The sequence below is a fragment of the Macaca fascicularis genome, chromosome 11, assembly GCF_037993035.2.
Source record: "Macaca fascicularis isolate 582-1 chromosome 11, T2T-MFA8v1.1".
NCBI classification, from domain to species: Eukaryota; Metazoa; Chordata; class Mammalia; order Primates; family Cercopithecidae; genus Macaca; species Macaca fascicularis.
This window is the reverse complement of record NC_088385.1, coordinates 49,006,503-49,033,514: the sequence shown is the minus strand read 5'-3', so window position 1 is coordinate 49,033,514 and position 27,012 is coordinate 49,006,503. Positions and strand designations below refer to the sequence as shown.

Below are 27,012 nucleotides of genomic sequence, written 5' to 3'. Positions count from 1 at the left end.
TACACAACTATTGAGTACTACTGTATCATGCGCTACCTTTCTTAACTGCTTCTCAGAAGTCAAGACGCCCTAAGTCACCAAAGTGAATACAGTAGTGCCCCCTATGTGTGGAGAATATGCTCAAAGGCCCCCAGTGGATGCCTTAAACCATGGATAATACCAAACCCTATATATACCAGGTTTTTCCTATGCATATACACCTAGGGTAAAGGTTAATTTATAAATTAGGCACAATAAGAGATTAACAACAATAAAATAGGACAATTTTAACAATATACTGTAATCAACTCTTCCTCTGATGATGGGATGTGAGATGGTAAAATGCCTGCATGGTGAGATGAAGTGAGGTGGGTGACGCAGGCATTGTGACACAGCGTGAGGCTACTATTGACTTTCATTTTTTAAGACAGGGTCTGGCTCTGTCACCCAGGCTGGAGTGATCTTGCCTTACTGCAGCCTCAGCCTCCCGGGTTAAAGTGATTCTCATGGCTCAGCCTCCCAAGTAGCTGGGATTACAGGCGCCCACCACCAAGCCCGGCTAATTTTGGTATGTTTAGTAGAGACGGGGCTTTCACTATGTTGGCCAAGCTGGGCTTGAACTCCTGACCTCAAGTGATTCACCCGCCTTGGCCTCCCAAAGTGCTGGGATTACAGGCATGAGCACTACTATGACCTTCTGACAACACATCGGAAGGAGGATCATCTGCTTTGGGTGATCCTGGATCATGGAACCATGACATAGTCAATGGCTGGATGTCAGGAGTAAATGGCACAGATGACTAACAGGTGGGTAGTGTGTACAGTGTGGATACACTAGAGAAAGGGATGATTCACGTGCCAGGTGAGACAAAGCATGGTGCTGCAAGATTTCATTCAGAACGGCACACAGTTGAAAACTTAAAAGTTGTTCTGAAATTTTCCATCGAATATTTTTGGCCAATAGTAGCCATGGTTTACTTATACCATGGAAAGCAAAGTCAGATGAGGGGGGCACTGCTGTAGTTTCTCAGTTCTTACACTTCCTCTATCCTGCTGCTGAGTAAGTAAACTGAAGACTAAGAAGTAATCTTGCAGTAGAGAGTAATAAAGCCCACATTTTAGCAAAATGCGTTAAGCCTGTTAAGAAAAAAGACAATCTACTTAAACGTGGTTGCTTTATTTTGCACTTTTAAAATTCACAAAAAGCTTTACAATATCTACATTCTGCCTGTTGGTAACCAAGGCTTTATGGTAAGACAATGAAAATTTTATCACACCAACTGGGCATATGCAAAAAAAATGAATAATTTACAAACAAGTCTTTCTAATCAAGAACATTATGTAAAATATACACTCTGGTAAACATCTGAATTCATCCATCCTAAAATTAGACTTTAAGAGGCAAAAAAAAAAAAAAAAAAAAAAAAACCCAAACAGATTTTAGCACTAACAAGCCTACCAGAATAATGCTGATGGCAAGCCATAAACAGCTTTAAATGCTGACTGTAATTTGGGGAAAGGGGAGAAAAAGAAATTATCTGTTGTATCTATATTTAAATACATCTGTTAGTGAGACTTCTCTAATTTAATGAATTTCAACAAAGTGAACAACTCCTGCGCCTTTGGTAGTTTCTCAAGTTTTGTTTTTAAACTTGTAAGGAAAAACCCCAGGGAAGCGGGGAGAAGGAAAAACAAGACTAGAACTTTCTTAGTCTTGAACACTAGAACACTGCTGCCCTCCTTGGCGGGGAGCAGTCTTGCGCTGGATGATCAAAGGTTGGGTTCCGGAGGACATCCGTAAACAAACTTATCCAGATACATTTCTAAGGTGGGTAACAAATAAAATCACTGCTCATATAAGGGAAGAATACCAGAGTTGTCATGTGGGATTTGGCTTGGCTTATGTTTTATTAAAGTTAAATAAATATAAACATCTAAATGGCAAAAATAAAAATCCAAGGTGGTCTCATTTAGAAAATTAAAAAAAATAATTAGTGTCCTCAATTAGTTTTTAAATTTGTGGAATGGCACAATACATATTTTGAGGCACCCGTTATAGAATCTGTTAAAATTATGCATACTACTACTTCCTCTTTTAATATAATTTTTATGTACTCTAGGGTAGGTATTATCAGTAGAGGCCACTAAAAATAATGCCAGAATTCAAGTGAGAGAGAATAGAAATGGAAAGAGGAAGGGAGGATAATGAAATTGGGTGGTAAGTAATAACAAACATGAGTTTTAAAGTTTCCTCACTAATAACACAGAATTGTGTATTTTGGCTCAATGCCACTAGGCTGCTGAAGTGACCAGGAAGTGAGTGGAATATCGTAATTGTCCCAGTTAGATTCTTAACTAACCCGTGATTTGGGTGAGGGGTCATTTCCACAGACTGCTCGGTAAGGGGTAGCTGTGCTGTGCTAACTGCCTATTTGCTTTGTTTCTTTCAAGAACACTTTTGAAAGGACAAGAACCTATAAAAGGCAGCAGAACAGAACAAAGAACTCATTAGACTACAGAGATTAACACAGCAATAATCTGCCAATAGTTTAATCATGGACATGTTACAATCATCTTGTTTCTTGAGATGGAGAGTATGGGCCTACAAAAAATAGAATAAATAAAATTCCACTATTCTTGGCATATTCCAAAATTTTCCTCTTTTGATCAGCATTTTTTTGGACAAGTCCCATGCCAAGTCTGTCCTGAAGACGCTGGCTGAGCGATGGATGAAAGGAGTATTCTGACACAGGTATTTTGTGTGAGAATGGCTAGGCGACTGCTGACTTTAGTGCAGCCGAAAACAGAGTGCAGTCCTGATAAGCTGGAGCTGTTTGTATTTATTCAGTACAGACACAATACCAAAGGCCTGAAGCCAACACAATTTGTGAGTAATGAACACTGTCGCCTCCCCTTTGCAGGGAGCAGTCTTGCACGGTTTCTGGAGGACATAAGTAAACAAACTTACCTAGATAAATCCCTTTACACACCCTTGTTACCTACTGTTCGCCCTCAGCCTCAGGGTACGAGAATTAGCTGCCTTCAGCTTTATTCTCTCCCGAAGTTTTGGAAAACCTCCCTGCCTTCCAATTGCATCTTTCCTTATAGCGTCTCCTACCACCCTGACCGATCTCCTACATCACCCCTTTTCTGTTTTTTGCATCAGGTTTTGTTGATTGACGACTACAGATGTGTGCAGCAACAGTTTTGTCAGGCATAGCAGTTACTGCTTGTTTTCCGGCTTTAGATCCTAGAATTAGTAAACAACAAGAGACAAACATGAGTGTGATTAGTAATATTCTTTTCTAATTAAGAAGTGACCCCCAGGAGTGGGGGTCTATCTAGGAGAGATGTTTTCGCATATCCTTCTATATGGCTGTTACTGAGGAACCCCACTGGGGGTATGTTAATCCCTCCTAGCTAAAAAGTCACAGTTAGAAGCTGGGAAGGGGATGTCTGCCTAAGTAATAGGGCTGAAAAAAAGGCAGATTTAGAAAATGGGCTTAATAGGGTATAGCAGGTACAGGTAACAGGCAAAGTGAGAGAATAAAAAGGATTAATACCTTACGCGAGTTGCAATGTACAACAGAGAGCATAGCAAGGAACAAATTTTCCTGAGTGAATGGTGTCTGTGTTCGAAGCAGGATTCGCTCAGCCTCCTGAGTTGTCTTCTTCAGCATCCCCCAGGTAATGTCCGGGGCTCCTGTCGTCCGACGAAACTGTGTCATCCGACGAACCCGTTTCTTCCGGGCCTGTGGGGGCTGCGGGGGCTGCAGGGGCTGTGGGGCCTGCGGGGTCGTTTCCTTCATTTCTGGTACCAGGTTGGGTCCTAGCCCCACTATGGTATGGTTTGATGCATCGTGCTGGAATCCAAAGAGGGCCTGAGGGAGTGTGAACACAAGCATATCCTCTTCCCCATGTTAGCAAAACATTTGGACCATGCCATATATTACTATTTACATCTTTCCATAAAACTGTGGTTTTATGTCTTGAGAAGTTTTAGCAAAGTGCTTTTCTGTAACTGATTGAAATTTATCATCTAAATTTCAGAAATTAAGGGTAAATAAGGCTTGTGCTAGTAGTGTTTCAGTGTCTTTACTCATAGTCTCCCTTTTTTGTTTTCTGAGCATATTTTTAAGGGTGAAGTGGGCACGTTCTACTATGGCCTGTCCTTGGGGGTTATACGGGATGCCTGTGGAGTGTTGGACACTCCAAGTGTGACAAAATTGTTGAAACTGTGAGCTGGCATAAGCCAGACCCTTATTAGTTTTAATTTTTGTGGGCCGCCCCATAAACATAAAAGTTAAAAGAAGATGTTTAATGACAGATCGGGTGGACTTTCCAGGAAGAGCATATGTGCTAATTAGGTGAGAACAGGTATCAACGGATACATGTACATATCTTTGTTTTCCAAATTCAGGGACATGTATAACATCTCTTTGTTACAACTGATTAGGTTCTAGTCCTCTAGGGTTAACACCTGTTGAAGGAGGGGACATGCCTGTGAGGCAGCAATCTGGGCATTTACAGGAGAATTTGTTTAGCTAGTCTTTGCATAAGTTGAAATTGTGTAGTTAAGTCTCTCTAATTTTGGTGGAAAAACTGATGTGATTGGATGGCTTAGTTAAGCAGTGACATCATAACTTGCAGGTCTGCTTGATCATTGTCATAATCCAGTGGGACAAGCAGTGAGCTGTGGGCTCAAATATGTGTGATAAAAATAGAATGTGTACATTGATCTAACAATTGCTGAAGTCAAAGAAAAAAGGCACACAGGGTGGGCTCGAGAATAGACTTAATGAGGGCTGTTTCAAGGTTCTGCAATAAATAAGCAGAGTAAGCAGAGTAACTAACAATACTGATGGGCTGAACGGAAAAAGGTTCTAGGGCCAATATTAGGGCTCCAATCTCAGCTCTCTGAGTACTAGTAAACCTAGATAGAGTGAGGGAGTTAGGTGGTTTCCACCAGATAGCCGCTTTTCCATTTTTATGAGAGTCATCAGTAAAAAGCATTACAAAGTTAGGTATGGGGGAGGGAACTACTTTTGTAGGCATAACTACAGGAGTACTAGATAAGAACTGAAATAGTTTGTCAGCAGGAAGAGCATGTTTTATATGGCCTGCATAATCAGAGAGTGCTTTCTGAAGGTCTAGAGATAGGGGCAAGACTGCTTCAAATTGTTTTTTACTCAAGGGAATTCTTATGCATCAGGGTCATGACCTAGCAACTGACTGCATCATCTGCTGACTGTATAGATGACTTTACTAACTAGCTGGAAATAGGGAGATAGTGTTTTAGTCCCAGTATGTGAGCAAAAAACCTATTCTAGGAAGTGCAGCCCCAGGGCCATTTGTCCTATTAATCCCGTAGGGGAAATATTTAATAGGAAAAACAAACAATTGGACTGAGTATTGTGGGTCTATGCAATCTAGTTGCCTCTGAGAAATAGCTTGATTTCCTCAATTTCTCTTTTTGCTGTGGGGATTAAATACCTGGGAGAGTCTAGGGCTATATTGCCTTTTAGGATAGAAAACAGGTTTTGTAATTTATCAGTAGTTATGCCCAAGGTGGTGTGAAGACAGTTAATATTGCCTAGCAATTTTTGATAATGATTTAAGGTATGTTAGTTGCTAGTATTTAATTTAACCTTTTGAGGTCTTATTGACCAGGAAGTTAGTATGTATCCAAGATACTTCTAAGGTGAGGACATCTGTACTTTTTACTTTTTCAGGCGCTATGATTAAATCTCTTAACTGTGTATTCCTTACAACAGAGACATATAAACTCAAAAGTACTGGCTCCATTGGGGCTGCTAGTAAAATATCATCCATAAAAATGAATAATCTTGCAGCTAGGAAATTTTTTTCTACTGGGGAGCAAAGCCTGATTTACATAATATTGACACATGGTAGGACTGTTCAGCATTCCTTGAGAAAGTACTTTCTAATGAAATAGGTCAGCTGGCCTTTCATTATTGATAGCTGGTATTGTAAACACAAATTTTTCTCTGTCCTGTTCTGCAAGGGGAATAGTATAAAAGCAGTTTTTTAAGTCAGTAACAACTATAGGCCAATCTTGAGGAATTGCTGCAGAGGAATGGAGCCCATTGAAGGGGCCCCATAGATTGCAAATTAGCATTGATAGCTTGTAAGTCATGCAAAAGTCTCCATTTGCCAGACCTTTTGGGAATGATGAAAATGGGCAAATTCCAAAGGCTGTTTGCTGGTTCTGTATGGCCGGCTTTTAATTGCTCCTCAACTAATTCATTGGCTCGGCTTTTAATTGCTCCTCAACTAATTCATTGGCTCGTTGTAATTTCTCTCCCTTTAAAGGCCACTGTTCTACCCAAATAGGATTTTAAGACAGCCACGTCAGGGATAGGGGAGGAATTGTAACAGTAGCTATTACTAAAAAGAGGTTTGCTGTTTATATAATTCATCAAATTCTGTCCTCCAGGGGAGGTACTGACTGGTCTCTAAAATTGTTTTTAGCTAGCACTGACCAGTCATATAGGGTTATATGGAAGTTGTCTGCTATGGCCTCAATTAATCTTTTCATAAATGGGCTAGCAGCTCCGTTTTCTCTAACGCTTTTTCTTCTCTCTTTATAAGCATAAAAAGTAATGGTTCCTATACTTGATTGCCTTGTCAATTTTGTATCACTGGGCAGGCCAAGAGGTCCCCTTCTAATGCCGCTTGCCTAAGACAGGGTCCCATAGCTGTAGCGTACCCCTTGTCTTTTTTCCAATTTATTGGGGGAGGGAGCTCAGGGAAAACCTCCGATTCCTCTTTGGTATCTTTATCCAGTAAAGGGGGTAAAAGGGGACTGAGGGAGGAAGAGGAGGCGATAAGGTGATGGTTCCTCCTCCCTTCCCTTCTTAGGCTCTTCTGTGTACAGCTGGACCAAAGCAGCCTTAACTAAGGCCCATAACGTTAAAGATGTTACCAGAACCCATTGCCCTTGTGCATGATATCGTTTAAGATTTCTCCCCACTTGTTCCCAAAGCGCTAGGTCCAGCGTGCCTTCTTCTGGGAACCATGGGTTTTGGGAAACAACAGTTTGCATTAGGTCCCTTAACTGAGCCTGCGAAACTGAGGCTCCACTGGCTTTAGGCAGTTGTTTCAATACTTTTATATACTGTTTCTGTTGTGCAGATAGCTGTTGTACCATGATGAAACCCTAGCTTGAGTACTCCCCTGAACTTGGAAATCCCGAGCGAGCACCAATGACTTACTGACTGCGCAGTCTCTTCACCTTCGTTTTCGGGGGTTCCGTCGTGATCCATTGCGGCGTTCCTCACAGGGGGCACCTGCTGCCAAGTCTGTCCCGCAGACTCTGGCCGAGTGACGGATGAAAGGAGTATTCAGACGCAGGTATTTTGCGTGAGAATGGCTAGGGGACTGCTGGCTTTAGCGCAGCCGAAAAGAGAGTGCAGTCCTGATAAACTGGAGCCGCTGCTTGTATTTATTCTGTATTTATTCGGTACAGATAGAATGCCAAAGGCCTGAAGCCAACACGATTTGTGGGTCATTAACACTGCCGCCCTCCTTGGCCGGGAGCAGTCTTGCGCTGGATGATCAAAGGTTGGGTTCCGGAGGACATCCATAAACAAACTTATCCAGATACATTTCTTTACACTACCTTGTTACCTACTCTTCGCCCTCAGCCTCAGGGGAAGAGAATTAGCTGCCTTCAGCTTTATTCTCTGAAGCTTTGCAAAACCTCCCAGTCTTCCAAGAAGGTTTGCGTCTTTCCTTAAAGCTTCTCCTACCACCCTGATGGATCTCCTACAGTCCCAAACTTAAAATATCCCTCATCTTCCACCTCAAATTGCCTCTTCTATTTGTTAGTCTTGTATATGATACTATTTAAGTCTCATACATCAGTGAGAGAGTCAGGAGTTTCAGGATTATTGTAATAGAAGACATTGAGTTCATTACTTGGAAAAATGGATTTTTTTCTGAGGTATCTCTCCGAGATTTAAGTGCTCTATTTTATCATTGAATGATAATTATTCTCAAAGCAAATATTCTCTAAGTTACCAAAGTATTCAGTTTATTAGGATAGTACACTTTAACATATTACAAGTTACAAAGCCTAAGAAAAAGCAAGCAACAAGTCAATAAAATCACAACTTAGAATTCTAACATTTTCAGATGGTATCATGTGTCGGCTGGGAGCGGTGGCTCACGCCTGTAATCTCAACACTTTGGGAGGCTGAGGCAGGCAGATCACTTGAGGCCAGGAGTTAGAGACTAGCCTGGCCAACATGGTGAAACCCCATTTCTAAAAAAAAAAAAAAAATACAAAAATTCTAATTAAACATTTTAAACAGACTATTTTAGATGTTTATTTAATATTGAAATGTGGTCAACTATCATAAAGTATTTCACTGCATCACAAAAATTCCATATATTAAGGATTTACACAATCCAGGAAAAAAATTTTTTAGAAGCTGTTTTTTTTTTCTGGTCTGAGCAAAAAAATCTAAAAAGGCTCTCCAAAATCTTGAGTGGAAGTATCATACTCTGCAATGAAATGCTTGAGTTCTTCAACACACCGCTCACCTATTTCATGTAAATTTTGCCTCAATGCAAACTGTATAGACTTTTCTAATGAAGGATCTTTTTCAATCAGCATTTTCACCACCATCCCGAAAGTTTCACAGTCTTGTCGGTAAACCTAAAAGGTAAAACACATTCTGGTTAGCTGAGAATGAAAATAACTAGCCAAATACTTAGCTGACTGAGTTGGCAGAATTATGACACTAACATCTAAAAGAGAGACACAATATTACAGCAGAACCTTTCTCGGCCTTGCATTGTCACTATTACCAGAGGCCACTTAAACTTCTATCCTTGAGATCTGCTGACAACTTGAATGAGAAGGAAAACATTAACATACCACATTCTGAATGCAGAAGTGTAAGGCAGTCTATTCAAAGGACATCAGACTAGAGATGAGAATAAGAACAAAGGCTAGGGAAGACATATCAATGACTTTGTTCATTTATTTGTTTGGAAGAAAAAAGTTTCTGAGCCCCTAACTTTAGATTGTTTGAATCATGATCAGATAACAAATTCTGTTTAGTGGCCAGGTGTGGTGTCTCACACCTGTTATCTTAGCAATTTGGGAGGTAGAAGCGGGTGGATCACTTGAGGTCAGGAGTTCCAGATTAGCCTGGCCAACATGGCAAAACCCCATGTCTACTAAAAATACAAAAAATTGGCTGGGCGTGGTGGCGCGCATCTGTAATCCCAGCTATTTGGGAAGGTGGCGGCCTCAATAAACTGGGAAACGCAAGGGAATATATTTTCCCTAGAGCCTCCAGAGGAAATGCAGCCCTGCACTGGACATTCTGATTCGGGTCCAGTGAAACCTGTTTTGAACTTTATATATTATTCTCAGGTTCTCATGGACTATTAACCAAGTTAGACAACACTCTGGGCCATAAAATAAACCCTAAATTTGAAATAATAGGTATCATATAAAGTATGCTTTCAGATCACAATGGAATTAAATTAGAACTCAAAACAGAAAGCTAGCTGAAAAATCTCAGAATATGTAGAGATTAAACAACACACTTCTAAATAACACACAAAATCCACTGGAACTAATAAGTGATTATAGCATGGTTGCAGGACACAGGATCTTTTAATATACAAAAGTCAATTAATTGCTTTCCTACATACCAGTAATGAGCAAATGGAATTTGAAATTAAAACACAACACCATTTATATTAGCACTGACAAAACCCCTTAAGTTTGAGTCTAACAAAATACATACAAGATTTATATGAGGAAAACTATAAAATGTTCATGAAAGAAGATACAAATAAATAGAACATAAATAAAAGATAAACTATATATTTTAATATAAATATACGTAACATATAAATAAGATATAGAGAGATAGTCCAAGAATTGACAGGAAGAGACAATACTGTTAAAATACAAGTGCTTCCCAACTTGACCTACATAAATTTCAGTCTCAATGAAAATCCCAGTAATTAATTTTGTGAATATTGACAAACTGATTTTAAAGTTCATACACAAAGGCAGAAAACCCATAATACTGAATATAATATTGAAGAAAAAAAGGAAAAAAGTCAAAAGACTGACACTATCCAATTTCAAAACTTACTGTAAAGGTGGCTCACACCTGTAATCCCAGCACTTTGGGAGACTGAGGCGGGCAGATGACCTAAAGTCAGGAGTTTGAGACCAGCCTGGCCAACATGGTAAAACCCTATCACTACTGAAAATAAAAAATTAGCTGGGCATGGTGGCGTTGTCTGTAGTCCCAGCTACTCAGGAGGTGGAGGCAGAAGAATTGCTTGACCCTGGGAGGCAGAGGTCGCAGTGAGCTGAGATCGTGCAACTGTACTCCAGTCTGGGTGACAGAGTGAGATCTTGTCTCAAAACAAAAAACAAAACACCTTACTGTAAAGTTACAGTAATCAAGACTGTATGCCATTGGCAGAAGAACAGACAAATCAAGGACAGGACAGTCCAGATACCGACCAATACAAATACAGTGAACTGAACTTTAAAAACAGAGCACAGAAGTAATTCAATGGAGAAAAGACAGTCTTCAACTTGACAGTTAAGTTCAAGACTTCATTGAACTTCAATGAGTTGAGCGGTGCTTGAACAACTGGATATCTATCTACATGCAAAATAAATAATCTAGACACAGATCTTACACCTTTCAAAAATATGTTAACTCAAAATGGATCATAGACCTAAATATAAATGCAAACCTGTAGTATTTATAGAAGGTAACAGAGGAAAAAATCTAGGTGATCTTGAGTTTGGTGATGACTTTTAAATATAACATCAAAGACAATCCAAGAAAAAACCCAATATATTGGATTTCATTAAAATTTAAAAACCTGTGCTTTGTGAAAGACATTGTTAAGGGCATGAACAAACTAGCTACAGACTGGGAAAAAATCTTTGCAAAACATGTATGTGATAAACTGGTATCCAAAATATACAAAGAACTGATAACTCAACAATAAGAAGGCCGGGTGAGGTGGCTCATGCCTGTAATCCCAGCACTTCGGGAGGCTGAGGCAGGCAGATCACGAGGTCAGGAGTTTGAGACCAGCCTGACCAATATGGTGAAACCCCCATCTCTACTAAAAATACAAAAAATTAGCCAGGCACGGTGATGCATGCCTGTAATCCCAGCTACTCGGGAGGCTGAGGCAGGAGAATTGCTTGAACCTGGGAGGCAGGGGTTGCAGTGAGCCAAGATCGTGCCACTCCACTCCAGCCTGGGCTACAGAGTGAGACTCTGTCTCAAAAAAACCAAAACAAAACAAAAAAATAAAAAACAAACAAAAAAAATAAGAAACCCAAATTATTTGCCCAATTATATAACGGGCAAAAAACTGAATGAACACCTCACCAAAGCAGACATTCAGGTGGCAAATGAACATACGAGAAAATGCTCAACATCGTTTGTTATTAGGAAATTGACAATTAAAATGATAAGTAGTGAGATACCACTACACATCTATTAGAACGCTTAAAATCCATAACTTAAATTTAAATTTAATTTAAATTTAAATCCACAAAAAAATTTGACACCACCAATTTCTGTCAAAAATGTAGAGCCACAGAACTCTCCTTCATTGTTGGTGGGAATGCAAAATGGTACAACCACTTTGGTAGACAGTCCAGCAGTTTCTTACAAAGCAAAACATTGTCTTACCATACAATCCAACAATCCCACTGCTAGGTATTTATCCAAATAAGTTGAAAACTTATGTCTATACAAAAACCTGCATACAAATCTTTATATCAACTTTATTTATAACTGCCAAAAATTGGAAGCATCCAAGATGTTCTTTAAAGGATAAATGGACAAACTGCAGTATACTCATACAATGGAATGTTTTTCATTAAAAAAAATTAGCTATCAAGCCACAAAATGACACAAAAGAATCTTAAGTGAAAGAAGCCAGTCTGAAAAGGTTATACACTATGATACCAACTATATGACATTCTGATTATTAAAAAAACAAAAACCCATAGACACTAAAGAGATCATTAGTTGCCAGGGGGAAGGGGAAAGGACAAACAAGTGGAACATAGGACATTTCTTAGGGAGATGAAATTATGCTGTATGGGACTGTATGGTATGATACTGAATGATACATTATGCATTGGCCAAAATTCACAGAACTGTAGGAGACAAAGAGTGAATCCTAATGTAAACTATGGACTTTATTTAATATTAATATATCAATATTAGTTCATCAATCATAACAAGTGTATCACAGTAATGCAAAATGTTAATAATAGGGGAAACTGTGTAAGGAGAAGGGGCATGTAAGAACTCTCTATGCTCTTGCAGGTTTTCTATAAATTTAAAACAGCTCCAAAAAATAAAATCTATTAAACATTTTTTTTCAAAAATAATCACACAAAAGTGAAAGAAGAAAAAAAGTTTTCTTAACTTTTGTGCCTGAGTTTCAGTACCTATACCAGACTGTGCTGTTTAACAATTAAATAAGATAATACAGAACACTCAGAATAGTGCCTGCTACATAGGAAGTATTTAATCTAAGGCAGCTAAAGTGATGATGATGGAAAGAGGAGAAACAACTATTCTGACTTTGTCTATAGAAGGGAGTACTAGAAAATGATGTTAGAGCTGATAAGTTCTCTCTAGGAAAACAAAGAAAAGGAAAAGGAAATGGTGTTTGGGGGAAATGCTAGTGGCTTAGTACAGCAGATAAATTAATAAAGAGGGAAAGAGCTACAAGTAGAAATTGGAACCTTTGGATGTATCAGGAAGAGAAAAATGAGAAAGAATCTATGCTTTGGGTTCCTGCTACTGAGAGCCAGGACAATAAATATGAGAAGATGTGTGAAAGAAAGATGAGATTAGAGGCTTTACAAGTACAGTAGTCCCCACTTTATCTGAGATTTCAGTTACCTGCTATAAACTGCAGTCCAAAAATATTAAATGGAAAACTCCAGAAACAAACAATTCTTAAGTTTTAAACTGCATGCTGTTCTGAGTAGTGTGATAAGATCTTGCGCCATCCTGCTTCATCCTGCCCCAGACATAAATCCTCCCTTTGTCCCATATTCAATTTTTATCTACCACCCACCTGTTAGTCACTTAGTAGCCCTCTCAGTTGTTGGATTGGTAAAACATAGTATATACAGGGTTCAGTACTATCTGAGTTTCAGGGATCCACTGAGGATCTTGGAATGTATCCCCTAAGGATAAGGGGGGATACTATAATGAAGAAGCAGTAGATATATGATAATGTGAAGAGTGATAGGTGGAAGGTTTTTTACTTTTATATATTTCAATGGGGAAGGTACTAGGAGGAGATAAGTTCAGTACTAAGTAGTCACTTGAGTCACTCATGAGACAGCCAGAACCAACTACCAACAGGAAGTTAAGTACATGAGTCTGGACTTCTGAAGAAATAAACAGAAGTGAGGAAGGGATCGATTTTATAATCTTTAGCAGTAATGTCAGCTGAGGCCAGGGGAATTTCTTGAAGGAGGGAGAGTTCTTCCTAGCACCACAAAACTGATACTCAGTAAATGTTCAATGAATAGCTAACATGTGCTTTAAGAGAATGTAAGAGCCAAAGAGAGCCAAGTGCAGACATCTAAAACCATCAATGTCATCCACAGAAAAGACCACAGAAAAGTTAAGAATCAGGAGACAGTGAAGGCACAGATGCCAAAGAAAGAGTTTATAAAATAAGGACATAGTCAATCAAATGCCAGAGAAAGATCAAAGAAACATACTGACTAGATTTGGCAGTTAGGAGGTAAACCACAAGAGCAGCTTGTTGGGATGGTGGAGACTGGAGAGCTGTGCTGTCCAATACAGTAGCCACTAACCACACGTGACTATATTTTATTTTTCATTAGTGAAACAGAAATAATTCTGTTTCTCAGTCACACTAGTTCTATTTCAAATGCTAGTGGCTGCCATACTGGACATGAGGATATAAAACATTTTCATCACTGCAGACAATTCTATTTAGCAGAGTTGTCATGGAGGACTGAGGAGTGAAAAGAAGGGAAAGCTGTCATGGTAAGTGGTGATCTAGTAAATTAAATACACATTTGCAACTATTTTACCATTAAAGTGGAAAATAAAAGCTTACAACTTTTATAGGAGCATTGTGAAATAAAATTAGCATCTGTAAAATGTTCTACAACCTTTTAATGAAAGGTACATAAAAATAAGTTAAAAAAAGAAACTCCAATTGGGGCGTAATATACAAGGAACCATTCATAATGTCTAATGTGTTGATGAGGTCAGGAAAAAAGTGATAGTACATTTATATTAAATACTGGAGATAAATTTAAACCCTTTAATTTGGGCCTCTGCAATGCAGAAGGTGCCAAAACTATTGTAATCTATGTTGCTGTTTGTGCTGTATTAATAGAAAAAGATATCTTTGAGTCCTCCTCAAAGCTGCAGTATCACTGCCTCTTAAAAACACAGCTTCTAAAAAGAATACTGGTGCTTGCTAAGAAATGCATTACGAACACATGGATCAGAGCTATAGTGCCTGCATTCAATATGTGTGAAATTATTACAACCCAAAAGGAAGCAACTGCAAAATCAATGATAAATTAAGTACAACTTGCAGCAGCTTTTCATGAGGAATTTGTTGTGAGAGAAGATTTAATGGAGGTGGCAATAGGAACACATGGTAGTAACATTCAGCAAGCTAGGAAGGTTCCTGGAGTTACCGCCATTGAGCTAGATGAAGACACTGAAACATTAAGAATCTATAGAGAGAGTGCTGATGCTGTAAAAAAGGCTAGAGGTTTCTTGGAATTTGTGCAGGATTTTATTCAGGCTTCTAAGAACCTCACTGGAAAAGTAATTGGAAAAAAATGGCAAAGTTATTCAAGAAATAGTAGACAAATCTGATACAGTTCAGGTGAGAATTGAAGGGGATAGTGAAAATAAACTACCCAGAGAAGACGGTATGATTCCATTTGTATCTGTTGGCACTAAAGAAACCACTGGAAATGTGCAAGTTCTTTTAGAGTACCATATTGCTTATCTAAAGGAAGTAAAACAGCTAAGAATGGAACGCCTACAGATTGATGAGCAGTTACAAGAGATTGGTTCTAGGTCTTATAGTGGAAGAGGCAGAGGTTGTCGGGGCCCTAACTACACCTCCAGTTATAGTACAAATTCTGAGCTGTCTAAACCCTCTGAAATAGAATCTGAGGGTAAAGACAAGCTGAGTGATTGGTCATTGGCAGGAGATGATGATCGAGACAGCGGACATCAGCGTGACAGTAGTAGACACCCAGGAGGAAGATGCAAAGTGTTTCAGGGGGTTAAGGTCGTGGTGGACCACATGGTGGCAAATCCTCCATCATTTCTGTGCTCAAAGATCCAGACAGCAATCCATACAGCTTACTTGATAATACAGAATCAGATCAGACTGCAGACACTGATGCCAGCGAATCTCATCACAGTACTAATCGTCATATGAGGTCTCGTAGACGAAGGACTGACGAAGATGCTGTTCTGATGGATGGAATGACTGAATCTGATACAGCTTCAATTACTGAAAATGGGCTAGGCAAAAGATGTGATTGAAGAGCATGGTCCTTCAGAAAAGGCAATAAATAGCCCAACTAGTGCTTCTGGCAATGACATTGCTATAGCATACTCTGGGAGAAGACAAGATTAATACCTTAAAAGAAGAAAACAGTCAAGAAGCAGCAGTCCTCAATGGTGTTTCATAAACCGAAGAAGTCCTAGTTTACAGTTCTTTTATATTACATTTACAATAATGCTTGTACCAGCTTGCCAAAGATAGAATATGGATTGCCAATCTTTACATCGCACTTTCAGTTCCACCATTTGGAATTCAAAAGGGGAGGGATCCTGAATAAATCATATGTTAAACATACTTTGACACCTACTGTGTTATAAAATATATCATCAGATATGCCTTGAGAATAGTATATGTAAATTTTTAAAAAGTTGCTGGCTATAGGAAATGTTATTTTGTTTTCAAAATATGGCAGAGATGGGGGGTGGTGGGTGGGGTGGGATCCCTAACGTAATATTCTTTATAAAAGCACTGGCTGCTTTTGTAACATTTTTAATATGCAACCACTTCTTCATCTGAGGAAAACTAGAATAAAACGCAGTCTAAAATATTGTGCACTGAATTGTAATTTCTTCATTAGTTTAGTCTAGGAACTGGTCTGTTTTAACGTGTTTTTTAAAAGCTGTATGTAGTGGAAAATCTGCAGACCAATGGAATACATTTGTTAAACTCTCATCTGCAGGGACACTGTGTGATATTTGGCAGTGACTGTTCTACCTTGAGGTTTTGTTTGGTTTATTTATTAAAGTGCACAGTATTTAAACATCAAACATAGCTTTAGTTAAAACACTAAGCTGAATCAGTCATGTCCATTCAGACATAATCGGAACTACTGAAAAGATTAATTTCCAGAAGGTTTATTCTATATAAACTACACACTAGTCTTCAGTAGAGTATTTTTTTCTTGTTTCGGTTGTTTGATGTGCAATATGTTTTTGTATGCAGATAGTAAATAAACTTTGATCTTCCAAAAAAAGAGAGAGAATACAGCGTATTGGCCAGGCATAGTGGCTCACGCTCATAATCCCAGCACTTTGGGAAGCCAAGGTGGGTAGATCACCTGAGGTCAGGAGTTTGAGACCAGACTGGCCAACATGGTGAAACCCCATCTCTACTAAAAATACAAAATTTAGCTGGGCGTGGTGGTGGTGGGCGCCTGTAATCCCAGCTACTCAGGAGGCTGGGGCAGGAGAATTGCTTGAACTGGGCAGGTGGAGGTTGCAGTGAGCTGAGATCACACCATTGCACTCTACACTCCAGCCTGGTTACTCCGTCTCAAAAAAACAAAAAACGAAACAAAACAAAATGAATATAATATATATAATACGTATAGCATACAAAATATGTGTTAACTGACTATATTATTGATAGGGCTTTTGGTCAACAGCAGACTATCTGTAGTTAAGTTCTGGGGAAGTCAAAAGTTATACCTGAATATTCAAATGTTGCGGCGGGGGGACAGGCAGGGAGAGACAGCATCACAAATCCCTGAGTTGTTCAAGTGTCAACTGTAGAGGTATATGTATCTGTGTGTGTGTGTGTGTGTGTGTGTGTGTGTGTGTGTGTGTGTGTGTGTGTGTGTGTGTGTGTGTTTATGAGACAGAGACAGAAGAGCAGTTAAATCGAAGACCCATCACAAAAACACAACTGATGAGATCACTGGCCTTCAGAGAACAGCTCAACCTTCAGTCCCTCTCCACCCCTTTAGAGGTTAAGGGGGTAGGCTGAAAGTTCCAACTCTACAAACACATGATTGGTTACCCTGGGCTATCAGCCCCTAAACAGAGGCTATCCAGGAGCTCCCCCAGCCATTAGTTCCCTCATTCACATACAAAAAGACACTTATCACTTTAAGATTCTAGAAGCTGTGTGCCAAGAAATGGGGGCAGAGGCCAAATATATATTTCTTATTATATCCAGAAATGGAAAGATAAGTGACAAAATAAATAGAGCAAAAGCTTAATTATAGAATCTAGGTGATATGTAGATGAGTGTGCGCCAGACAATTTCTTCAACTTTTCTTCATGTTTGAAAATTTTCAAAATAAAATGAAGATGGATCTGTTCTGCTTTGACCCTGGAGGATGAGCTTTGCATCTTCTCGATATGGGTTAGATATTAATAAATCTGCAAATGCTGACACAAGTGTGAATGACAGATAAATGTGCCTGCCACACAACTAGAGCTCACCTTCTATGTTAAAGCACTGGAACTGGTCAGAGTACAACATGCTCTGTTCAAGGACTTTACATTCTAGTAAAAGACCAATAGATTAAAAATTACCAAACAACAAGGTAGAATATGGTAAATGCCATAAGATAAATACAAAGTGTTGTAATTATTCCAAATAAAAGATCATGGGGGGTGCACTAAGACAGTGTGAACTGTTCTAAGCACCTTGAAAGCAAAAAAGCATAGTGTGTTTAAAGAGTAATGAATCTTGGAATATAGGGAAGTTTTGGGAAAAATAGTAGACTGGAATCAAAATGCAGCTAGACATGAGCAGGTAAGGCAAAGACCAAACTCTCAGACTTAAAATAACTTACGGTAGAAACACTGTAGACATTTTTTTCTCTAATTCAACAGACAATAAACAAACAACTAAAGACTGTTGATTAGGGAAAAAAACCATTGCTCACTGAATTTTGAGAAAAGTAATTTTGTATTCAATGTCAATTACTGGCTTGGGAAAAGAATTTCTAAGATGCAAAACATATAGAAAGGCTAAACCTAAAGAAAAATATTCATGAACACAGGATGAAAGGCAATTAAATACATAATAAAATAGGCTTTAAAATTCTAACTGCTGAGAAAATGAGCACAAATATTTTGCGATATGATATAATTTCACTTGGCTTTTGATACTGTCGTGTCTGAGAATAAAAATTCTTTAACAGGCCGGGCGCGGTGGCTCAAGCCTGTAATCCCAGCACTTTGGGAGGCCGAGACGGGCGGATCACAAGGTCAGGAGATCGAGACCAGCCTGGCTAATACGGTGAAACCCCGTCTCTACTAAAAAATACAAAAAACTATCCGGGTGAGGTGGCGGGCGCCTGTAGTCCCAGCTACTCGGGAGGCTGAGGCAGGAGAATGGCGTGAACCCGGGAGGCGGAGCTTGCAGTGAGCTGAGATGCAGCCACTGCACTCCAGCCTGGGCTACAGAGCGAGACTCCGTCTCAAAAAAAAAAAAAAAAAAAAAAAAAAAAAAAAAAAAAAAAAATTCTTTAACAAAAGCAAGGAGGAGTAGGCTTAATTTGCACATTTCCCAAGTCATGTCCAAAACATCCATCATAATGAAACAGACCACAGTTTAAGATGGCAATTCAGCTCCCTAAAAGATATCTGTAACTTAGAAAGTCCCTTAAGTTTTTTTTTTTTTTTAAAAAAGAAGTTAAAGTGGCAAAATTCTTTTTTTTTTTAATTAAATTTTAAAAAATTTCCATTGGTTATTGGGGAACAGGTGATGTTTGGTTACATGAGTAAGTTCTATGGTGGTGATCTGTGAGATTTTGGTGCACCCATCACCTGAGCAGGCAGTATACACTGCACCCAATTTGTGGTCGTTTTTATCCCTCACCCCCTATCCACCCTTTTCCAGAGTCCCCAAAGTCCACTGTGTCTTTCTTAGGCCTCTGCATCCCGCACAGCTTAGCTCCCACATATGAGTGAGAACATACGATGTTTGGATTTCCATTCCTGAGTTAGTTACTTCACTTAGAATAATAGTCTCCAATCTCACCTGGGTCACTGCAAATGCCACTAATACACTCCTTTTTATAGCTAAGTAGTATTCTATTTATATATATATAATACATATATTCTATATTCTATATATTATATATATATATTCTATTTTATATATATATATCACAGTTTCTTTATCCACCCGTTGACTGATGGACATTTGGGTTGGTCCCACGATTTTGCAATTGCAAGTTGCGCTGCTACAAACATATGTGTGCAAGTATCTTTTTCATATAATGACTTCTTTTCCTCTGGGTAGATACCCAGTAGTAGGACTGCTGGATCAAATGGTAGTTCTACTTTCAGTTCTGTAAGGAATCTCCACACTGTTTTCCATAGTGGCTGTACTAGTTTACATTCTCACCAGCAGTGTAGAAGTCTTCCCTCTTCTTCACATCCATGCCAACATCTACTGTTTTTTCATTTTCTTGATTATGGCCATTCTTGCAGGAGTGAGGTGGGATTGCATTATGGTTTTGATTTGCATTTCTCTGATCATTAGTGATGCTGAGCATTGTTTCATATGTTTATTGGCCATTTGTGTATCTTCTTTTGAGAATTGTCTATTCATGTCCTTAGCCCACTTTTTGATGGGATTGTTTTTTTTTTCTTGCTGATTGGAGTTTAGTGTAGATTCTGGATATTAGTCCTTTGTCAGATGTACAGATTGTGAAGATCTTCTCCCACTCTGTGGGTTGTCTGTTCACTTTGCTGACTGTTCCTTTTTCTGTGCAAAAGCTCTTTAGTTTAATTAAGTCTCAGCTATTTATCTTTGTTTTTATTGCATTTACTTTTGGGTTCTTGGTCATGAAATCCTTGCCTAAGCCAATGTCTAGAAAGGTTTTTCCAAAGTTTGTCTTCTAGAATTTTTATAGTTTCAGGTCTTAGATGTAAGTCCTTAATCCATCTTGAGTTGATTTTTGTATAAAGTGGGAGATGAGGATCCAGTTTCATTCTCCTACATGTAGCAGCACCATTTGTTGAACAGGGTGTCCCTTCCCCACTTCATGTTTTTGTTTGCTTTGTCGAAGATCAGTTGGCAGTAAGTATTTGAGTTCATTTCTGGGTTCTCTATTCTGTTCCACTGATCTATGTGCCTGTTTTTATGCCAGTACCATGATATTTTTGGTGACTATTGCCTTACAGTCTAGTTTGAAATTAGGTAACGTGATGCCTCCAGATTTGTTCTTTTTGCTTCAAACAGCAAAATTCTTATGTAAACACTGAATTGATTTTTATATACAGCTTACAAAAGAAATATTTGAGAACTATCCAAAGAAAATTTACTTTAAACACAATAAATTCAAATAAATAATTTTACAATTTCACAGATGAGGCAGTCTAGTCTTCATGAAATGATTTAATATTATCCATCAGAAAAGTGTAATATCCTGACTGTACAAAAGGTCACATTTTAGATCTGACTAAGGCTAAAAGAAAGTAATTAACTGGCAACAGCCAGTTCTCAAAGTGAAAAAAAGTCTTACATTGGTTTGAGAAACCTGTAAGGCACAAGATCCACCCAGTTACTCTCCAACAGGAGAGAAATTTGTCAGCAGGAGTGACTAAGCAGGAAACAGCTTAGCTATTTCAAGACCCACCCCCTCCACTTCCTTCCCAGCTCATCTACCACAAAAGAGGTTGGAGACAATTCAATATATAGGTCTCCTTATCTTCTGAAGATATGGAAGTTACATCTCAGAACCTAGAAGTTTTAACTGTTACAGGGTCCAATGAGTTGAGCTCTCAACTCAGGGAGGCCTCAACACACAAGAATAATTTTTGGAGAAAAGGGAGGAATCCTAGCAAAGGTCTCCATGTCTAAGGATGGCTGTGGGTTACAATTCTAAAGGTCTTTTTATTGGCTTATTCAAATATAATGGCATTTTAAAATTCCTGGCAAATGAGAAGTATTTTTACTAACTTAACATTTTCATATAGACCTTCGTATTTTATGTACCAGAATCCTCAAAAGCACTCTGGAGTTACTGGCCTTATTTTATAAAAATAGTGAAGCAGAGAGATTAAAGGAGTTAATTGTAAGAAATACAATGAACATTCACAGCCTAAATTTCAAATTCACTCCTTATCATACTGCTGCTACCAGGCAAGATAATTATTTAAATCCAAAACAGAAATGAAGCCATGACTGAACTAAATCCTTAGCAAAGATAAATGAGCCTGCTTGGTTTTGAAGAGTGGTGTAAAGGAACTGGCTTGGAGGAGTCTGGAAGCAGGTCATCTGATTATGATTCCTAACTGCCATGAGACAATACATGAGGGGGGTGTGTGTTTGTGTGTTTCCTGTCTAATACTGTACTTTAAGGTACTCAAGTCATTCCCCTAGTGAAATTTGAAACGTGGGTTATTTTTCCATATAGCTTCAAGGAAGCCACTAAGATAAACAGAAATAAATAGGTCAGATCACCCATCTGCCCCATGCTGGGAAAAGCATTATTGTTCTGTAAGCTACTTAACGCTGTGGTTGGTTAAAGAGCATTTTATGGTTGAAATGGGACATTTTCAACGTATCCTGCAGAAGAGGCAAGTTCCCCTTAGTTTCTTTTGACAGATGATCCAGTGGACCAGGCACATTCACTCTACTATCCCACTTCTTTCATTATTAAAATCCTATATCGTGTATACACACACAGGACCTAGAAGGACCATCAAACTGTAAACTACTTGTAAGTATGGATGACTTTGTTCCTTGCTTCCTTGTTTTTCAGTTATCTATGATGCACATGTTAACTTTTAAAAAATAACAGTCATCTTAAAAACCTGAGGAGGCCTGGCACGGTGGCTCACATCTGTAATTCCAGCACTGTGGGAGGCCAAGGCAGGCGGATCACAAGGTCAGGAGTTCGAGACCAGCCTGGCCAACATGGTGAAACCCCAACTCTACTAAAAAAATACAAAAATTTTCCGAGCATGGTGGCGTGCGCTTGTAATCCCAGCTACTCAGGAGGCTGAGGGAGAATTGCTTGAACTTGGGAGGTGGAGGTTGCAGTGAGCCAAGATTATCGCCACTGCACTACAGCCTGGGCGACAGAGCAAGACTCTTGTCTCAAAAAAATAAAATAAAATAAAATAGGTCAGGCGCGATGGCTCACGCCTGTAATCCCAGCACTCTGGGAGACCAAGGTGGGCCGATCACCTGAGGTCAGGAGTTGAAGACTAGCCTGGCCATGGTGAAACCCCGTCTCTACTGAAAAAAAAAAAAAAAAAATTAGCCAGGTGTGGTGGTGCACACCTATTATCCCAGCTACTCGGGAGGCTGAGGCAGGAGAATTGCTTAAACCTGGGAGGCAGAGGTTGCAATGAGCCGAGATCACACCATTGCACTTCAGCCTGGGCAACAAGAGCGAAACTCCATCTCAAAAATACATACATACATACATACATAAATACATAAAATAAAATAAAAACCTCAAGGAAAAATCTGTATTGGAAAGCTGACTTTAGTAGAAGTTACTTTTGCTACTATGAAATTCCTCCATGTCTTATACTGAAAAACCATGTAGTATCAGTACATGTGTTATTATGCTTTTTTCTTTTTCTGTTTTCTGTGACATTAAAGTTTAAATATTCTGTATGTTTAGAAAAGCTTTCTTTTTTTTATAGTATCAAGGTATTGTGACTTTTCAGCTCAAGAAAAATTAGTGTTTGTTCATGCAGTATTTCTGGGAGACTTTCAAAATGTATGCCATAATCTCTCTTTTTGTCGCTGAAGCGAGTGGGGGTAGCTAGAAGGTAACAGGATCAGAAAGTGCTAGTGCAGGGTGGTCAGGATTACCTACAGCTCCAGTAAACAGGCAGTTTCTGTTTAGCTGCTCCCTTTCCAGCCTCCTAAGATAGGCCCCCGAAGCTGTATTTACACTACATGCCAACCAAAAAATATGCATTTATAGAAGATACGATTTAAGAGTTTTGGTAATAAAGATGAATCCTAGAGTTCACTAGTTTACAAAAAAATTGGGCTTATGATGTTGACATTACCAAGGAATACGTAGGAAACAGGGATGGCAGGAAGGTGGCGGAAGGAGGCAAGGGAAGAAAGAGGGAAATTATGGAAGAAAGTAAGTTGCCTCGTGCTCTTCTAGTTCCAGGTTCTAAACTTCGTTTCAGTCCTGTTACATAAGAAACCCCGCAATTTTTCAATACTTTGCCTTTACTTGCTGAAGGTAGTTTGAGTGGGTTTTAAAATGTTTTTAAACTTTTAAAATGCAAGATACCTACCCTGATAGACTGCTTCATGGAATAGATGTTACCTGGCCTTCTGGGAGCAGTGCAGGCCTGTATACTTGCACTGATAGGCTTATCTGCCTATCAGCAGTGCTTTAACATTGGCAGAAATGCCATCATAATGTTATAAATCTATTTTCTCATCAATGTAATTGCAAAACCCATCAAAGGTGCTTCACAAGCCTCTATTCAATGTAGTTAAAGATAGGCTATAATTTTCCATGGTCGGCCGGGTGCGGTGGCTCACGTCTATAATCCCAGCACTTTGGGACAGTGAGGTGGGAGGATCACCTGAGGTCAGGAGTTCGAGACCAGCCCGGCCAACATGGTAAAACCCCATCTCTACTAAAAATGGAAAAATTAGCTGGGCATTGTGGTTCACGCCTGTAGCCCCAGCTACTCAGGAAGCTGAGGCAGAAGAATCACTTGAACCAGGAGGCAGAGGTTGCAGTGAGTTGAGATCATGCCACTGTACTCCAGCCTGGGCAACAGAGTGAGACTCAGTCTCAAAAAAAAAAAAAAAAAAAAAAAAAAAAAAATTTCCACGTTAAAAGCTAAACAATTACTAATCCTTAAAGTTTCCATTGAAAATATAGCTATCGCTACTCCTACTGGAAAAAAAGAATAATGTATCTGCTTTCAGCTCATCACACACAAATGTAGGATAATAGAATATTATCAGTTTACTTAATCATACTTCTCCCAGAAAGGGACTTTTCAATTAGGTAACATACAATACCACTCTGAATACTTCCAAGATGTGTTTTTTCTTTCCAGAAGAAAGGAATTATTCATAACTAATATAAATAGCACAGCTTTATTTTAAAAATAGGAACTGTTGTATCAGGTAGATTAAAAGTAGGTTAAAGTTAATTAATATTTAAAATAATTCATTATTTTACTTTTATTTCTGAAGGCATTATGTACAGTGGGGAAAATCCATAAATACTATTATATATAAATGGAAGTCCATATTTTCAAGATGTCTGTATATATTTCCTAATCCATACTTTTATAGCAAAATTCATAGAGTAACTGGTATATGAATTATAATTAATATTGATTTGTCCAGCTAGCAATACAAATATAAACTGCTACTGGCTTCTCAAATGTTACTAAGTTCCTTCCAAGAATCAGAGAAATACTTAGAACAATACTGTGCACAAAAATGAACAGACTAATGTTAGAATCATGTTGTCATTATTACATCAACTAGTCACATTGCTACTTCCACTTTATGCTCAAGGTAAATACCAGGTGTCAGTTACTAAGAACAGTGCTATTAAGTTTTAGTAAATGAAGATATTAATCTTATTTTCAAGCAGTTTTTTTGAAAATAGAATTTACCTACAGCCAAGGATTCAAGGTAGGAATCCAGTCAAATTAAATTAATGTATTGTTTGCAGATAATTTGGGGTAAGTATTAAGGAACACATCTCAGTATTTCTATTTATTAGAAATTACAAGGGCAAAAATGGTAGTATTATAACTAACAAATTCTACTGAAATCCTTAAAAATCAAATGAACCTTGCTATACATATTTTCAGTATGTAGCATTTTTTTAAAACTGATTTTTTAAACTTGAACTATTAGTTTACAACATTGTAACTTTTTTGGTTAGTAAAATCACTAAAATGGGAATGACTAGTCAATTTTAGGAAAGAATAACAGGGAAAGCCAGGAATAAAAATCTTTGTTTTAGCAGTACTGAACATTTGATTGGTTCAGATAAGAGTCAGAAGGCTGACCACCTTAGTACAAGAGCCAAAAGAAACAGCAGGCTGTCATTTCCCCTTTAACCTTACTTCGTGGAAGACTACCATGTGCTCATGTAGATACAACATAAACAGAAATTTTTCATGTAAACACATCCTGGAAAAAGGCGTTAAACCATTCTTCTCCTCATACACATTTTCAGTGTCCTATCACAATAAAAAGCATAAACATCAAAATGTGGCTTTGCTGAGGGTTTAGTGCTATTTGTGTTACAGTATTTAAAAGTTCAGAAATTATTACTTATGGTTTGACTTATTTTCTGAAAAACACTAAGTCATTTGTAAAAATTAACTGCTAAATTATTGTAGTATTTTTAAAAGGACTGATTACATGCCTTTAGAGGTACCATTAATGCTGAAATCTGACTCTGTGCACTCTTACTTCTGGTTTCAGTATTTCTACACTTGTAACACTAGCATGGACCTAACCAATACAGCACTGTTACATCACAGCACAGTAGCTTTCTTTCTAGCAGTTTTGCTTCTAGCCTATTTTTATTCTAAACTTTCTTATTCACAGGTGCCATCTTTCTTAAAATAAAATTAAAATAAAAACAAAATAACAAAAATCCTACATCAAAAAAACCCTCCAACCTTCCCAGTATACTGCTCCTCTGGTTTCTGAAGATCTGATCTACTTAAATTCAACAAAATCTTAGCTACTAAAACTTTCTCATCACCCATTAAAATACTATGTACCATACGTTTTAAAGCATTTTAACTTCTCTCATATGCCATCTGCATTCCCCTGGCTGCTTCTCTAATTTCTTCAAAATTTTGTTTAAGATATTTGTCACAGCTCAGCATAATGGCTCATGCCTGTAATCCCAGCACTTTGGAAGGCCGAGGCGGGTGGATTGCCTAAGGTCAGGAGTTTGAGAGCAGCCTGAACAACATGGTGAAACCCCATTGCTACTAAAAATACAAAAATCAGCCAGGCCTGGTGGTGCATGCCTGTCATCCCAGCTACTCGAGAGGCTGAGACAGGAGAATCGCTTGAACCTGGGAAGTGGGAGGTTGCAGTGAGCCAAGATCAAACCACTGCACTCCAGCCTAGGCAACAGAGCGAAACTCCATCTCAATAAATAAACAAAATAAAGATAGTTTTCACAAAGTCTTTCTAGATCAATTTTTCTAGGTTACTCTAAATATTTAAGAAATGTAAGTATCTTTCTGTCCTCCTACCTCCTCCATTATCTTGAGGACAGAACCACTTCTTTTGCTTCCTTTGTAACCACCTCAGAGCCTCCCAGTGTAAGGCTGAGAAAAAGTTGATTTTTAATTATCTCTGATTTATCTAAAACTCTAAAATCAAATGTTCTGGCCTTGGCTCAAATTTTAATTAGACATTTTGATCATCCTAACCAACTGATCCACATGCAAAGTAACTGATATTAGTGAATAAATCTGTTCAAAGGGAGGTGGTCAATAAAAATTATTCCTTGGTTAAGATTACAACTAAAACCATAATAGATTTAGAATTACAAGGAAGGTGAATTATAACAAATAAGTTCTGAAATCAACCAGGGAAGAAAGTTTACACTATAATGTCATTTCAAAATAGTGAAAAGCATAAAACACAGTATCCTGAAAGCTAATAATAATGTTATAACTTTTAAATGTAAACACTTTG

The 27,012-nt window shown here is 38.4% G+C and overlaps 1 protein-coding gene and 1 pseudogene across 50 annotated transcripts in view; one reads left to right on the top strand and one right to left on the bottom strand.

Annotated features, from left to right (window-relative positions):
• Positions 1-1,137: 1,137 nt before the first annotated feature.
• The window catches only part of PPHLN1 (periphilin 1), a 125,248-nt gene continuing 99,373 nt past the window's right edge, over positions 1,138-27,012 (bottom strand). For 19 of the 50 annotated variants that reach the window (XM_065524051.1, XM_074006626.1, XM_065524054.2 and 16 more), the window contains 3 exons: positions 8,548-8,662; positions 7,215-7,315; positions 2,502-3,860 (listed from right to left, as the gene is read on the bottom strand). In XM_065524051.1, coding sequence (XP_065380123.1) covers positions 3,483-3,860; positions 7,215-7,315; positions 8,548-8,662 — 594 coding nt within the window. In that variant the 3' untranslated portion in view covers positions 2,502-3,482. Of the gene's footprint in view, positions 3,861-7,214; positions 7,316-8,009; positions 8,267-8,547; positions 8,663-27,012 lie in introns of those variants that run through there. The other 31 variants (XM_074006640.1, XM_074006620.1, XM_074006634.1 and 28 more) reach the window with 4 other exon arrangements.
• Positions 12,102-15,745, top strand: LOC102140244 (RNA-binding protein FXR1 pseudogene; annotated as a pseudogene).